Source organism: Arachis stenosperma, chromosome 10 (genome assembly GCF_014773155.1).
Source record: "Arachis stenosperma cultivar V10309 chromosome 10, arast.V10309.gnm1.PFL2, whole genome shotgun sequence".
Classification (NCBI taxonomy): domain Eukaryota; kingdom Viridiplantae; phylum Streptophyta; class Magnoliopsida; order Fabales; family Fabaceae; genus Arachis; species Arachis stenosperma.
In genome coordinates, this window is record NC_080386.1 from 16,007,288 (window position 1) to 16,022,934 (window position 15,647).

General features: G+C 36.0%; 2 protein-coding genes and 1 long non-coding RNA gene across 6 annotated transcripts; 2 read left to right on the forward strand and 1 right to left on the reverse strand.

Moving 5' to 3' along the window:
• Positions 1-224: 224 nt before the first annotated feature.
• On the forward strand, positions 225-5,670 carry LOC130954547 (malate synthase, glyoxysomal-like). 3 transcript variants are annotated; one of them, XM_057881311.1, is made up of 6 exons: positions 225-376; positions 1,245-1,343; positions 2,047-2,528; positions 3,354-3,679; positions 3,774-4,104; positions 4,650-5,670. In XM_057881311.1, exons 3-6 carry the CDS (start codon positions 2,139-2,141, stop codon positions 5,304-5,306), a joined length of 1,704 nt encoding a protein of 567 aa, XP_057737294.1. In that variant the 5' UTR covers positions 225-376; positions 1,245-1,343; positions 2,047-2,138; the 3' UTR covers positions 5,307-5,670. The 3 variants fall into 3 exon arrangements, with proteins under 3 accessions (XP_057737294.1, XP_057737293.1, XP_057737292.1); XM_057881310.1 differs by having other exon boundaries at positions 2,091-2,528; XM_057881309.1 differs by lacking the exons at positions 225-376; positions 1,245-1,343 and having other exon boundaries at positions 1,813-2,528.
• A 3,844-nt stretch (positions 5,671-9,514) lies between these two features.
• LOC130954548 (uncharacterized) lies at positions 9,515-11,302 on the forward strand. 2 transcript variants are annotated; one of them, XM_057881313.1, is made up of 2 exons: positions 9,515-10,083; positions 10,969-11,302. In XM_057881313.1, exons 1-2 carry the CDS (start codon positions 9,609-9,611, stop codon positions 10,989-10,991), a joined length of 498 nt encoding a protein of 165 aa, XP_057737296.1. In that variant the 5' UTR covers positions 9,515-9,608; the 3' UTR covers positions 10,992-11,302. The 2 variants fall into 2 exon arrangements, with proteins under 2 accessions (XP_057737296.1, XP_057737295.1); XM_057881312.1 differs by having other exon boundaries at positions 9,520-10,083; positions 10,963-11,302.
• Positions 11,303-13,141: 1,839 nt separating this feature from the next.
• On the reverse strand, positions 13,142-15,495 carry LOC130954553 (uncharacterized). Its single transcript, XR_009076346.1, has 3 exons — positions 15,264-15,495; positions 14,308-14,450; positions 13,142-13,724 (listed from the first exon to the last, which is right to left on the reverse strand). It is a non-coding gene; the product is annotated as an uncharacterized LOC130954553 (long non-coding RNA).
• Between the last annotated feature and the right edge of the window lie 152 nt (positions 15,496-15,647).

Here is a 15,647-nt window from a genome sequence, read left to right on the forward strand (position 1 = left end):
AAGCCACCGTCGCCGGTCTCACCTCTTGCCTCCGTCGTGCAGTCACTTCCCGCCGATGGCAGCTCTATTCCACACGACCACGTCGGCCACCTTCCCCGAATCAAGAATCATTCGTGCATCGTGCACCCCCATTAGCCCCTTCTGAAGAAAATCAAGAGAACCCTAGCCCTAGGATCCTTGCCGCCGCGTCCCAGGTTCTCGGCGCCTCCACTTCTTCTTCTTCTCGCTGTTCGGAACCAGGTAGCTTGGTTCGTCATCCCCATCTTCCCTGTCTTCTCTGTTCGTGGCTTGGAGCAGCTCGCCGTTGGGTCGCCGCTTGCTGTCGCCTTGCCTATTGTCGTCGTCTCGTCGGTTTCCATCCGTGTCTCCGTCGAAGGTTAGTGATGGATCTGTTTAATTTTGCTTCTGGTCACCGATGGCTCTGTTAGTCTGTTTAATTTTGCTTCGCATTCGCTCCTTCCTTTTAATTTTGCCATTGCCATGGTTAGTGGTTACTGATGAGTGATGAGTGATGGCTCTGTTTAATTTTGCTTCTGGTTACTGATGGGTCTGTTTAATTTTGCTTCGATCGGCTCCTTCCTTTTAATTTGTTCTGTTTACTGATGAGTGATGGCTCTGTTTAATTTCTGAATGCTTGGTTCTTCTTGTTCTTTTTAATTTCTGGAATTTTTGTTCAAATTTTTGTGTAATGTTTTATAATGTTGCTGCTTTGTAATTATTGGTTGCTGGGTGCAGGTTTAGAGTCATCACTGTTTTGGAATGTTTATGTACTAATGTTTATTGCTATTTTGTCATTGTTGGTTGCTGGTTGCTAGTTGGAGGTTTAGTGTGATTATTGGTTAATATTTTGTAATGTTTGTTGCTGAATGCTGATTGTTGAGTTCAGATATGGTCTTGTTGCTGAATGCTGTTTGTGCTGAATGCTAAATGTTTGTTGCTGAATGCTGTTACTATTTTTAATTTGGTGAATAATTTATTAATTTATTGTTCTTAACTTCTGTTCTTGTTAAAAAAATTTGCAATTGGTGATCTTTGATTTATTGTATGTCTCATGTTTTTAATTTCACTTGCTTCTAGGCTTTGAAATCAGGTTATGATAACTGTGATGCAATTATTTAGTTGGATAACTGATGTAATTATTGAGTTCTAAGAGATTGAGTTTTTCTATTCTATTATTAGTAAGACATGGATAGCTTAGTATTTTCTATTTCTTTCCCTTACTTCTGAAGTTCATTGTTTCAAAGGTTCAGTATTGGCTTCAACTTTCAAATAGGAATTGGGAGCTGGTGAAGATAATAACATCTTCTGGAACTGAGTCTGTTGTTTCACTGCCTGATAGAAAAGTAAGATATGATCTAGAATTACCACAGTACACAGTGATGATGTTCTATCTAGCTGGACTCACTGAGACAACTGAAAAAATTCTTTTAATTTAACCTTGTTAATCATATCTTGTAAAATCAGACAAAAGCAGGGCCTATTTTGGTTGCCATAAATCCCTTCAAGAAAGTTTCTTTGTATGGTAATGATTATATTGAAGCCTACAAGCGTAAGAATTAAAAGGGCCTGTTTTGTTTTACATTTTGACTTAGCTACATTAAGGCAATATTCTCTGTCTTTAACTTGTGCACTGCAATTCAATTCAACTATTTTTAATGAAAGTATAATTATGTTAATTGCCAATATATTTGCTGTAAGTATTTGAGTATTTTGATGATTAATTACATTTAGTTGGTGATATGTTATATAGGGTTTTAAATTTGAAAGATACCTTAGGATGTTTATTTATAATTTATTTATTATTTTATTAAGGAACGGTTTTTTCGGTTGAACCACGGTTAGACTGGTTGGACCAGTAAACCAGTGAACCAGTGACTAAAACGATTCGATGACCGGTTCGGTTTTCAGAACCTTGATTGAGATAATTCATTTCCTATTTTGTATCGGTTTGTATGATGACTCTGATTGTTTTCGTAACATTACCTATCCAACTTGCTCCCGTTTCTCTATTGGCTCTATAAATTCTAACTAGCCCTTCCCCTCAAGACACATTCCATATTTTCATACAAGAACCAATACTATCACTATAGGCACGTAGAAGGGGAAACAAAGGTTAATAAAACAAAAAAAGGAAAGGGATGGATACTGGAACCTATGGATATCCCAAACAAGGAGTGAAAAAGATTGATCCGTCCTATGATGTTCCAGAAGGAGTGGACATTCGGGGAAGATATGATGAGGAGTTTGCAAAAATCCTCACAAAGGATGCTCTGAAGTTTGTTGCTGAGTTGCAACGTGAGTTCAGGAGCCATATAAGGTATGCTCTGGAGTGCAGAAAAGAGGCAAAGAGGAGGTACAATGAAGGGGCTCTGCCGGGGTTCGATCCGGCGACGAGGTACATAAGGGAAGGGGAGTGGGTGTGTGCACCGGTTCCACCGGCTGTGGCTGATAGGAAGGTAGAGATCACAGGACCTGTGGAGAGGAAGATGGTTATCAATGCTCTCAACTCTGGAGCTAAAGTCTTTATGGTTAGTACTAATTACCAACACATCTTTATGCGCATTTGCAGTGTTTTACGATGGGGTATCCATTTTACATGGAATAAAATGTGTCGACTCATTCATTATTTACTATTGGATTGGATTTCAATAGAGTCTATATTCTATTCATTGAAAGATAATGGATAAGTCAACAATATTGTATATCTAAAATGAATGAATTAGTGAAGAAATTAATTAAATGATAAAATGAGAGATAAATCAATAATCATCATTGAATTTGTAATTCTTATCATGTAAACTCTATTATCTTAATTTAAAACTGATTAATATTTCACTTTATTATTTTATTAATTCTCTCCCTTTGAGGAGTTTGATCCAAAATCAATATATCAAACATTTATTTAGTACTTCTTTTAGAAAAAAAAAAAAAACACTATACTATACGTAAATTGTATAATCGTCACTCCACGCATGCTCTTACAAAAAAGAATTTTTTTTTACCAGTACACTTGATTTTTAGATATTTTAGGAGTTATGAAGATGGGCCAGGATAATGATTAAGAGGAGATATTCCTATCTTATAAGAGATGTGAAGTGATAGAAACTAACAACTTTTGTGATTTGTAATTATCAATTAATCATTATTAGTATTTTTAATAGTGTGAAAATTTATATAATAATATAAAATTATTTATTTTTTTTATTAAATAATGATTAAATTTTAATAAATGTGCTCGTCCCTAGACTTTCTCATAAGAGATTGTGTTTATGTTGGGGTGATGTTCAAATAACATTTCAGATTTGGAACCAAAACAATGAAAAGTTGCTGTTTGTTAAAATTTCGATTTGTAGGCTGATTTTGAAGATGCACTCTCACCAAGCTGGGAGAATCTTATGAGGGGTCAAGTGAACTTGAAGGATGCAGTGGCTGGGACTATAACCTTCAACGACAAAGCCAGGAACAAGGTTTACAAGCTCAACGATCAGACAGCTAAGCTTTTTGTCAGACCAAGAGGTTGGCACCTACCCGAGGCCCATATTTTCATTGATGGTGAACCAGCAACCGGTTGCCTTGTTGATTTTGGCCTCTACTTCTACCACAATCATGCACCGTTCCGCCAGACTCAGGGTGCAGGCTTTGGCCCTTTCTTCTATCTTCCAAAAATGGAGCACTCAAGGTAAAGAACAAAGCTAGCTCTAGCTGAAAGCTAGAGATTTTATGTTTAGGAGTTTATATAGAATACAATCAAACAAGTAATTTGTGATTGACAGGGAAGCTAAGATATGGAATAATGTGTTTGAGAGGGCAGAGAAGATGGCAGCCATAGAAAGGGGAAGCATACGGGCCACTGTTCTGATTGAAACACTTCCTGCTGTGTTTCAAATGAACGAAATTCTGTATGAGCTGAGGGACCACTCCGTTGGTCTCAACTGTGGCCGTTGGGATTACATTTTCAGTTATGTCAAGACCTTCCAATCTCACCCGGATCGGCTGCTCCCGGACAGGGTTCTTGTTGGCATGACTCAGCACTTCATGAAGAGCTACTCTGACCTTCTCATCCGGACGTGTCATAGGCGTGGCGTGCATGCTATGGGAGGCATGGTATGTATATGTGATAAATTTGGGAGAAAATGGTAATGTCACTCTTTTTCTATAATGTCACTCCATACATACTTTTGCATTGTATGTTTGCATGTTTGCATGAATTTGTAGAAAAAATGAAGGAATAAAAATAGAAATGACAATATCCATTCTCTGAATTTGGTTCACTACAAGAATAAGTTCTCCAATGTCAAAATTGCATATGGCTTTAACAAACATGTTTTCATTGCTTGGACAGGAAAATAAGATGATGGCATTGAAATCAAAGTATAACATGTTAAGTTCACATGAAATTTTGAAGCTGACCAGAGTTTACTACTATGCAGCATTCTTAATTTCTAGTGGTAGTTCTAACTTTTAAGTGAAGGGTATATGGACTATATAATTTAGATGCTAACTGACTAGTATCAAATTGAACATTAAGGATAACAATCACAAGGCTAGATTGAAAATTTAGCTGAAACTGTTTAAACCAAATTGAGGCAAGCCATACATGAAGGTGGTTTTTTGTTGAAAATGTTTCTTAAGTTTATATTCTTTACCAGGCAGCTCAAATTCCAATTAGAGATGATCCAGCTGCTAATGAGGCAGCACTGGAACTGGTAAGGAAGGACAAACTAAGAGAAGTAAAGGCAGGGCACGACGGAACATGGGCAGCACACCCCGGTCTGATACCAGCCTGCGTGGAGGTTTTTAACAACAACATGGGCAATGCTCCTAATCAGATCAAGGACGCGAAGCGCGATGATGCTGCAAGCATAACTGAAGAAGACCTCTTGCAAATACCTAGAGGTGTACGTACAATGGATGGTCTCCGCTTGAATACACGTGTCGGTATTCAGTATGTGGCGGCATGGCTCACTGGATCTGGTTCAGTTCCTCTTTACAACCTCATGGAAGATGCTGCCACTGCTGAGATTAGCAGGGTGCAGAACTGGCAGTGGATCAAGTATGGAGTGGAGTTGGATGGGGATGGACTCGGAGTAAGAGTGAGCAAGGAGCTCTTCAGCCGAGTGGTTGAGGAAGAGATGGCTAGGATTGAAAGTGAGGTGGGAAAAGATAAATTCAAGAAGGGAATGTATAAGGAGGCTTGCAAGATCTTCAAAAGGCAGTGCACTGCTCCAACACTGGATGATTTTCTGACCCTGGATGCCTACAATTACATAGTCATACAACACCCCAAGGGACCAGCAAAGCTTTGAATTTTGAAATGCTTCATTATGTCTAATAGTTTGCTGTTAGTTTGGATGGTGTCTTATACTCTTATGTAAGACGTTAATTCAGTCTTTATATTTTCATTATATTTATGTACACAAGAAACTGGCTCCACCTAGTGGGATAAGGTTTTGTTGTTTTATCATGTACACAAGAAGAGGAGGAGAAGGGAAAGTTGAGGTGTTGCTATTTTAAATAAAGATGGAACATTGCTATCTGCTTGAGCAGAAACTAAGCCCCGTAACCAAGATTAGTTATGAGTCTCACCATATCAGTCTTCTGCAACCTAGTTTTAGAACGATAACTCCAAGATTTTCTTCCTCGTGGATTCAGTAAGGGGATAGGAGCAAGTCATGAGCCAATATAATGGTTAGCTAAAATTTTCATCAATTAGATAGGAGTTGGTTCAAAACTTACACCCAATCAAAAGCCAACCCAAAAATAGAAGCTTTTGGATAAGATTCTACAGCTTCAATAACAGCATGTTCATGCATTTTCTAAATCAATTATTCTTCATATACAAGTTATTTACACATACAAGTCATTTACATTCACGCGACCTGCCAAGTTCTTCTCCTCCTCCTCCTTCTTCTTCTTTTCTTTACACTTCGTCATCTTCTTCTTCTTCTCTTTTTTTTTTTTCTCTTTTGTTATAGTCATCTTCTTCTTCTTACACCTCTTCCTCCTCCTCCTCCTCCTCCTTTTTTCATTGGACTTTTTTATTCTTATTCATTTTTCTCCTTCTCGTCCATCATCTTCATCATCATGATCATCATTGTTATAGCATCGTCGTCGTCTTATATGTATCGTCGTTATCGTTATTGTTATCGTTATCGTAGAAATTTTGCTATATTAATAACGTTGCCTGATCCAAAATTTTTGCCATAAAATTTTCTCAATTTGTGTAGTTACAGCAAATTTTAGGGTAAAACTAAGATATTTAGGTGTATTTAAGAATTTTCGATGAATTTGTACTGATAAATTCTGCATAATTCGAAACTCTTCTTCTTCTTCCTCCTCGTCTTCTAATGCTTCTTTTTTTTATCATCATCACCATCTTCTTCCTTTTTTTTTCTTATTCATCTTTCTTTTCTTGTTTTACATTTTCAACTTTCTTCTTGTTTTACTCTTTCTTAACAAGAATAAAAGAAAAAAAAAATCAAATAAAAAAGAAGAAACACATAATGCTGCAAAATTACTTGGAAGAGGATGAACCTACATTCATTCAACTAAAAGAAAAACAGAAATAAGGAAAAAAAGAAGAAAAAAATACAGCATTAGAGAAAATATTTTTGTGTAGTTGCAGTAAATTTCGCGGTAAAACTAAGATATTTAGGTGTATTGTTTAAAAATTTTCGGTGGATTTGTACTAATAAATTCTGCATAATTCAAAACTCTTCCTCTTTCTCCTCTTCATCTTCTTCTGCTTCTTATTCATCTTTTCCTTCTTATTTTACCTTCTAAAAAATATATAGAGTATTGCAAAATCAATAGAAAGAGGAGGAAAAAAGTGCAGCAACAAAGTGTTACATACCCTGGGGGGAGGGAGGAGAGAGAGAGAGAGAGAGAGAGAGAGAGAGAGAGAGAGAGAGAGAGAGAGAGAGAGAGAATGCTGAGTCAGTAGCAAAGGCAGCTTAAAAAGGAAAGAAAATAATCCCTTTACCTTATTATTAATCTAGAAGAAGCAATAAAGAAAAGAGAGGAATAATAAGGCAGGAGAAATGTGTAATCATATGAGTTGAATGCTAATTATGATAATTAATTTAGGAAATGCAATAAAAGAAGGAGCTGATTAGGTGAGAGGTAGGAAAAGATTTGGAAAGGTCTAGGCTAGGAGAGAAGAGAACTCTCGAAATTCTTCTATTATCTTTTACTATTCTATTGTATTTCTGTATTTCTATTAAAATAAATACCAGTGTAACAACTGGTATCAGAGCACCGATCTTAGGTGTTCTATGCATGGTTTCCACGCGAGCTGCCATGAAGTCGAGGTTGGAAGTTTTGGAGAAGCAAATGGAGGAGATGAGGGAGGCCAGAATCGTTGATTGGAAACTCAAAACCGATCATTTGAACTCTTATCCACCAACCTACTAAGACAGGTGAGGAAAATGCTTTCACAACAACACCATGACCAGGGAAGAAACGTGGCTGAAGGGAGAAACAAGGGAGATGGAGAAGGTTCAGAAGGCAGAGGTGGCGGCAATAATGAAGGTGAAACAGAATAGAGGAGATTTGAGCCTACCAGGAAGCTTGACATTCCCATCTTCTCGGGAGATGATGTAAATGGCTGGCTGGTGAGATGGAAAGGTATTTTCGTATCACCCAGGTGGCTCTGGCAGAAGAATGGACTTTGTCACTCTTGCTTTGGAGGGAGAGGATCTCGCATGGATGGAGTGGTGGGAAGAATACACACCATTTTAGACATGGAGACGATTCAAAGAGGACTTATTGAAATGTTTTTAACCTGGAGCTGCTCTCAACCCCATGGCTTTGTTACTAGAGGTGAAACAGGTGGAGGACGTTGCTTAGTATAAGCAAGAGTTTAAGTCTGCAGTTCGAACGCAGAGAAACCTGGGAACAGAGGCTCTCATGTGCATCTTTGCAAATAGACTCAAAAAGAAAATTCAAGCAGAGTTGGAGGTGGCTCAGTTTGATAATTTGCTAGCTTAATTGGATAGAGCCACGTCTATTGAATGGCGAAATCAAGCATGGAAGGAGACCGGGGTTGACCCTAACGGCAAGAGGGTGGAGGGGTTGCCAAAAGGGAGCAGGTCAGGCAAATCTGGTACGGTGGGAGCTAGATTTGGATTTTTCAAAAATCCTAGTTTGGCGAAGTACAACACCCATAACGACAGAAGCGAATCGATGGGCAAAACTCACAGATTAATGAAAAATAGACTGGACAAAAAAAATATCTAACCCAACATAAAAATCTGCCCGTTCCATCAAAACTCACAGATTAAGCGGTACGAGTTAGACAAATATTCTAAATTTAGCAGTATTAAATTTTTAACCTTACTCATCCTTTTTGACAAATTACAAAGATTGGCTCGGTAAATTTTGGCCCATTTGCCACCCCTTTTGGTGACAATCTAAACATTGATACATCATAGCCATTGTAGTAATCAGCGAGGCATTAGAGTGTTTCTCAATAATTACGAGATCCACACAAAAAACGTTCTAATATAAAGAGAATTCTTTTCTTTTTTTTTTGGACAATGCCATGATGGGCTAGAAGAGAATTCTTTGTGAAGCGTTTCTTTTCATTTTTTTGTCTGAAGTACTTCTTCTCCGAAACGACCTATTCAGATTTTGGCCTTGTTATGAAAACCCAAACCTTAAATATCTTTGGGCCTTAATATTGATTTATTGCATCGGGGCTTAGTAGTAACTCTTTTATCAGGAACTGGTTGAGTGTAAGCCCAAAAGAACAAAAACATGTGTCTGTCCCATCAAATGCAGTAATCATGAATAATTTAGAAGTTAGAACTATGACCAGGAAAAGAACCAAACGTTAGATTTTGTGTTCTTAAAGAGGAGGCTTTTTTCTTAATCCATGATAAATATTGAACCTCAATTACCATTCTACTTCTACATTTCTACCAACTTCTTTTGTTCATTAATCAGTATCGACTTTACAGGAACCTTTTTAAAGTATGGACTAACTGCATAACAAAAATACAGCTGAATCATCATCTATTCTGGTAGCGATATAAATGTTTTGGCAGCATGACGCATGCTATACCAGATATTATTATTATTCCAATAAACTAAAGGAAAATATATATATTTACTCTATTACTACAATAGATTCAAATATTAAAATTAATATTATCTGAATAAAAAGATATAATAAAAAAAACATATCAGAAAGCCTTATCAGAATCTATTATTGCAATCTATAATAACACACTAAGACGGCTAAGGACACTAGTGCCCATTCCCAAAATAATTATAGAGTACACACACAATATATATATATCAAGGTTCTGAAAACCGGTTCGAACCGGACGGTCGAACTGCGAACCGCTATCAATTACGGTTCGGACAGAAGGCAAAACCGGCAAATTTGAAAACCGTCGTTGGATCGTTGAACCGGCCGGGAACCGGTCGGTCGTACCGAACCGTGACCCGACCGGTTTTTTAATCTTACCAAAAACGCTGCGTTTCGCTATGCAGGATGCCAACCCTAAGTTCCCTAACCCCCTTCCTTCTAGTCTCCAGCCTCCACAACGCGAAGCAGCAGTCCAGAGTCCAGATTCTCTCAACCTCATCGAAGCCGCTGGCGCATGTCCGTCCAGCCACCGCCACCGTCCCAACTTCGAGCTTCGAAGGCAACGGCGCAACGTTCGTCCAGCCACCGCCGTTTGAGCTTCGAAAATCGAAGCCACCGTCGCCGGTCTCACCTCTTGCCTCCGTCGTGCAGTCACTTCCCGCCGATGGCAGCTCTATTCCACACGACCACGTCGGCCACCTTCCCCGAATCAAGAATCATTCGTGCATCGTGCACCCCCATTAGCCCCTTCGGAAGAAAATCAAAGAGAACCCTAGCCCTAGGATCCTTGCCGCCGCCGTCCCCAGGTTCTCGGCGCCTCCACTTCTTCTTCTTCTCGCTGTTCGGAACCCAGGTAGCTTGGTTCGTCATCCCCATCTTCCCTGTCTTCTCTGTTCGTGGCTTGGAGCAGCTCGCCGTTGGGTCGCCGCTTGCTGTCGCCTTGCCTATTGTCGTCGTCTCGTCGGTTTCCATCCGTGTCTCCGTCGAAGGTTAGTGATGGATCTGTTTAATTTTGCTTCTGGTCACCGATGGCTCTGTTAGTCTGTTTAATTTTGCTTCGCATTCGCTCCTTCCTTTTAATTTTGCCATTGCCATGGTTAGTGGTTACTGATGAGTGATGAGTGATGGCTCTGTTTAATTTTGCTTCTGGTTACTGATGGGTCTGTTTAATTTTGCTTCGATCGGCTCCTTCCTTTTAATTTTGTTCTGTTTACTGATGAGTGATGGCTCTGTTTAATTTCTGAATGCTTGGTTCTTCTTGTTCTTTTTAATTTCTGGAATTTTTGTTCAAATTTTTGTGTAATGTTTTATAATGTTGCTGCTTTGTAATTATTGGTTGCTGGGTGCAGGTTTAGAGTCATCACTGTTTTGGAATGTTTATGTACTAATGTTTATTGCTATTTTGTCATTGTTGGTTGCTGGTTGCTGGTTGCTAGTTGGAGGTTTAGTGTGATTATTGGTTAATATTTTGTAATGTTTGTTGCTGAATGCTGATTGTTGAGTTCAGATATGGTCTTGTTGCTGAATGCTGTTTGTGCTGAATGCTAAATGTCTGTTGCTGAATGCTGTTACTATTTTTAATTTCGTGAATAATTTATTAATTTTATTGTTCTTAACTTCTATTCTTGTTAAAAAAATTTGCAATTGGTGATCTTTTGATTTATTGTATGTCTCATGTTTTTAATTTCACTTTGCTTCTAGGCTTTGAAATCAGGTTATGATAACTGTGATGCAATTATTTAGTTGGATAACTGATGTAATTATTGAGTTCTAAGAGATTGAGTTTTTCTATTCTATTATTAGTAAGACATGGATAGCTTAGTATTTTCTATTTCTTTCCCTTACTTCTGAAGTTCATTGTTTCAAAGGTTCAGTATTGGCTTCAACTTTCAAATAGGAATTGGGAGCTGGTGAAGATAATAACATCTTCTGGAACTGAGTCTGTTGTTTCACTGCCTGATAGAAAAGTAAGATATGATCTAGAATTACCACAGTACACAGTGATGTTTGTTCTATCTAGCTGGACTCACTGAGACAACTGAAAAATATTCTTTTAATTTAACCTTGTTAATCATATCTTGTAAAATTCAGACAAAAGCAGGGCCTATTTTGGTTGCCATAAATCCCTTCAAGAAAGTTTCTTTGTATGGTAATGATTATATTGAAGCCTACAAGCGTAAGAATTAAAAGGGCCTGTTTTGTTTTACATTTTGACTTAGCTACATTAAGGCAATATTCTCTGTCTTTAACTTGTGCACTGCAATTCAATTCAATTATTTTTAATGAAAGTATAATTATGTTAATTGCCAATATATTTGCTGTAAGTATTTGAGTATTTTGATGATTAATTACATTTAGTTGGTGATATGTTATATAGGGTTTTAAATTTGAAAGATACCTTAGGATGTTTATTTATAATTTATTTATTATTTTATTAAGGAACGGTTTTTTCGGTTGAACCACGATTAGACCGGTTGGACCAGTAAACCAGTGAACCAGTGACTAAAACGATTCGATGACTGGTTCGGTTTTCAGAACCTTGATATATATATATACTAGCAGAAGACCCGTGCATTGCACGGGTTGAAAATTTCGGTTCTTCTCAATGTTTTTGGATTGTCACTTTTTAAGTTAATAAAAAGTACTTTTGTTGTTTAATTCTTAACTAAATGTAACAGATTTGTTTACTCTATCACTACTCAATACATAAGTATTTTTTCCTAACTCTTCATAGTTGCATAAGTATCGTTACTTTTCAAAACATTAATTTTGATGAGCACGTCTTAGAATTGGCTATAGAAATCCTGTCTCATAGAACATTGTATCTTGTTCAACTTCATAAATTATGCAACAACAAATACAACTTAAAAATATAAACAACACAATTAAGAAGATAAACATAAATAAGAACAAAAACCAATATAATTTATGTATATAAAAAGAATTCTTTCATCGCATTAAAATTTAAGGAAGGGAGCAATTGAAATTGAACCGTATAAGATTTTATAGGGTTTTTCACGTATTACAACAAAAATATATTATTATTCAAATGCATAAAATTAAATCTTCTAACATTGAGATAAATAAGAGTCAAAATTGAAAAAAATCATCAGTAATCAAAAGAGTAAAAATTGCTTTAGTTTCATACTTGAACCTAAACAAATAATATCAAGTTTAAAAAAAATTTCATACACATACGCAAGTCGCAAATTTATTGACCTAAGATCTCAAATGCAAGTAATTATCCTAACACAATAAGAACAGAGTTATTATTATAAAATATATAGTTAAACGTATTCTACAGCAAATCAACTATTCATAAGTAAACTGTTCGAATTGAATCACAAGAGCCTGAAAAATATGATAAGTGAACGAAGTTATTAATCCACTCGAAAACAACTTATTAACTAATAATTTGATTATGCGTATAATGTTAATACAACTCCTTGTGTTTTAAAATAACAAAATTATATTGTTATGTAGATTCAAACAAATATCTATAAATTAATGTTATTCTAATATACGTTAATAATACATGGTGTCCTAAATTTTTTTCTTGTTAAAAATTTTATTTATAATTGTGCCATTAATATCACAATTGTGTATTTAGAGAATTGCGTATTTGACTCTCAAATTGACACTCAAATTGACACGAGAGAGAACTAATAAGATCTAAATGTTTTTTAAATTACTTTATCCAATAAAAAAACAATCAATCGAATAGAAAATCATGACTGATTTTGTGGTATACACATATCCTTGTCAACACTTTAAGTATATGCCTTAGTAGGAACACTATCAAAAGAAGATAAACACATACACCAAAAGAGGAAATTATTAATAATATGATACAACTGATAAGTGTCTTAAAATTAATCCAAAACACAAACATATAGAACAGGTAACATTTCAGAAAACTCACTAACACATAGAAATGATTAGTTTGGTGTCACAATACCAATGCTAAAATGATCAAAGATTAGTGCACATTTCCATTTAATTCCTAACAACAGTTCTTTATAACCTCATGGGTAACTGTTTATAACCTCATGGGTAATACTCATGTTAAACTAAGGTAACAATGAGTATTTATAATCCGAAAAGTAAAAAATAATTTAATAAAGGAACAACTGCCAGCCGGAACATTTATTGCACTGAGAGTTAATATTTTGAAACCCTTTGAAAATCTGAGTGAACTCTATGTCTACCTAAGTCCTCACCAGAGGCCCCTGCTGCTACTCGTATAATATCTTCAATAAGTGCAAAGTTCTCCAATATATCAACATGAGCACCACTCTGGGTTCCCCTTCCTTCGAGAAGATTAGCCGGAGCAGCGTCTTCATACTCCCTTACGAACGTTTAGATGCTTGAAGGATTAAAGCGGGTTTTTTCCCGCCAGCCTCTTGCACAAATGAAACCAGCGCTTAAAACAGGAACGGTTTCATCCCAATTGGCATTATAAACTCCATCCTTTAAAAAAGAGTCCTCATCTCCACCAATTGCTGATGTGTCGATCTGAAACGGAATGTAGCATTCCGATTGGAAGGTTGACTTATAAACATAGACTCTTTACGTTGGAATCCCGACCCCATACATAGAGTAAATCTCCATATTTGGAGCATGTGGTAATCTGCAGCAGCAGGACAAAAATATAACACAAACCATAAAGAGAAGTAGTATGAATAAACTACGGATTTTAAAAGACAGCAGGATACGACATTATAGAAGATAGCAAAAGCAAGAATCTATCAATGCCCCAAACCAAGGTAATAAAATGATTAATTACGTAGTAGCTATGTGCCAACAATAGTCAAATTCTAGATTGGCAGTCTTCTTGTGTGCAACTTCTACAAAATGTTTACTAAAGTAATTAAGTATAGGATCTCACCTTGTTTCTAAGGGGTTAGACCAATATTTGTAATGCTTGTATTTTGGGTCATCCAAATTATCAGCAATCCCACGAGACAGTTTTCTAATAATAATGTTTATTTAACTCATTTTGTGCACTGTAATAAACTTCATTATTTCTAAATTTATTCCAGAACTTATAGTTATATACTTTAAATACTCAAACTAATTTTAGACATTATACTTATATTATTGCTGTAGCTTTTTCCAACAACAAATTGAAGAAAAGAAAGACCCAATAGAGCAAGGGTCCCAATAAATGAATACATCATAAGAAAACTTAAATAAATCTAATGCCTACTAACCTGTCGAAGCTATTGGATCACCTCACAATTGCCATAATGAAAGCAAAAAGACATCTCCATGACCACAAATCTAGCTTTTCAATTTGACCCATATTCCAATCAGCAATCACTCCCACAAATCATCTCCCTCCCTAAATCCTACCCTAAATCAAGTGTGTATGAGTATTAATAGCTCAATAGTTCAGTGTACATTATAGAAAATTGAGTATTAAAATCAACGGAAAATTACAAAACTCATATTTAAAACACGCAAACCCCAATGGGAAATCAGGAACACAATTGCAAACTCTAATAAAATCACTGCATACTGAAAACGAAGAACCTAACAGAAAATCGAAAAAGAATCTCTCTTCATGAAGACAGAGTTCAGAAAAAGAATCAAAATTATTCAAAGCTACTATGAATTACATATTAGAAAACCAAATCCAATCTGATGCCTACAATTTCTAGGATATTCAGAGAGCATTTGAAGTGTTTTTATATGGATTGTATATAGATCTTATTATGTGTCTCACTTTCATTTGTGTTTTTTTTCACATGCTTCTGTTCCAATTGTTGCTAGAACCAAAAAATTAGCCAGGTTTTAACTAACAAACCTAAAAGAAGTATGCATCTATGTACAACACAGGTATATTTCTTTAATCTCCAAATAAAAATTAATCAATTAGGAAGTGAAGTAAATAAAGAGTTATCTTTATCTAACCAAAGTAATTAAGTACCTAAAATTAGCTAATTACCATACAATCAAATTAAATATCAATGAAACCCGTTAAACCTTAAAACCCAATGATAGAACAGCACAAGCAATACTAATGAATTAAGTGTTTTGCATCATCCTAATTAAGGCACTTGTTTCCTTTTTACTCTAGGAAGATCAGATACAGATAAAAAATGACAAAAATATGGCCTCATAAAAAGGGATAGTTAAGAATGAAGGCGAAATATATCAAACTTACACTGGGGGCAACAACAGGAAGGCAGAAATTATGCTTCCTGAGCAAGAGAAAAGAAAGTAATTAAGATCAATCATGATATAGTAGATACAATTGAAGTAATTAATTTATAAGAGTACTCCGTACAGAATGGAAGGTAGAAAAAATATTAGAAGTCAAGGCTCTCTGAAACACAAAATAGAGAAAACCCATCATAAAAAAGGGAAGGAATAGCAACTTGCAACAATCCAGGACGAAATCAAGACACAATTTTTCGCACTTCAACTAGGGAAAGCAAAACAGATCGAAATAACACAATTCTTTAGGGTTTAAAGAATTTTCCACTGTTTTAACACAATAGTTTTTCGAAATTGAAATCATAAAAAGGCATAATACAACAGTTAGAAA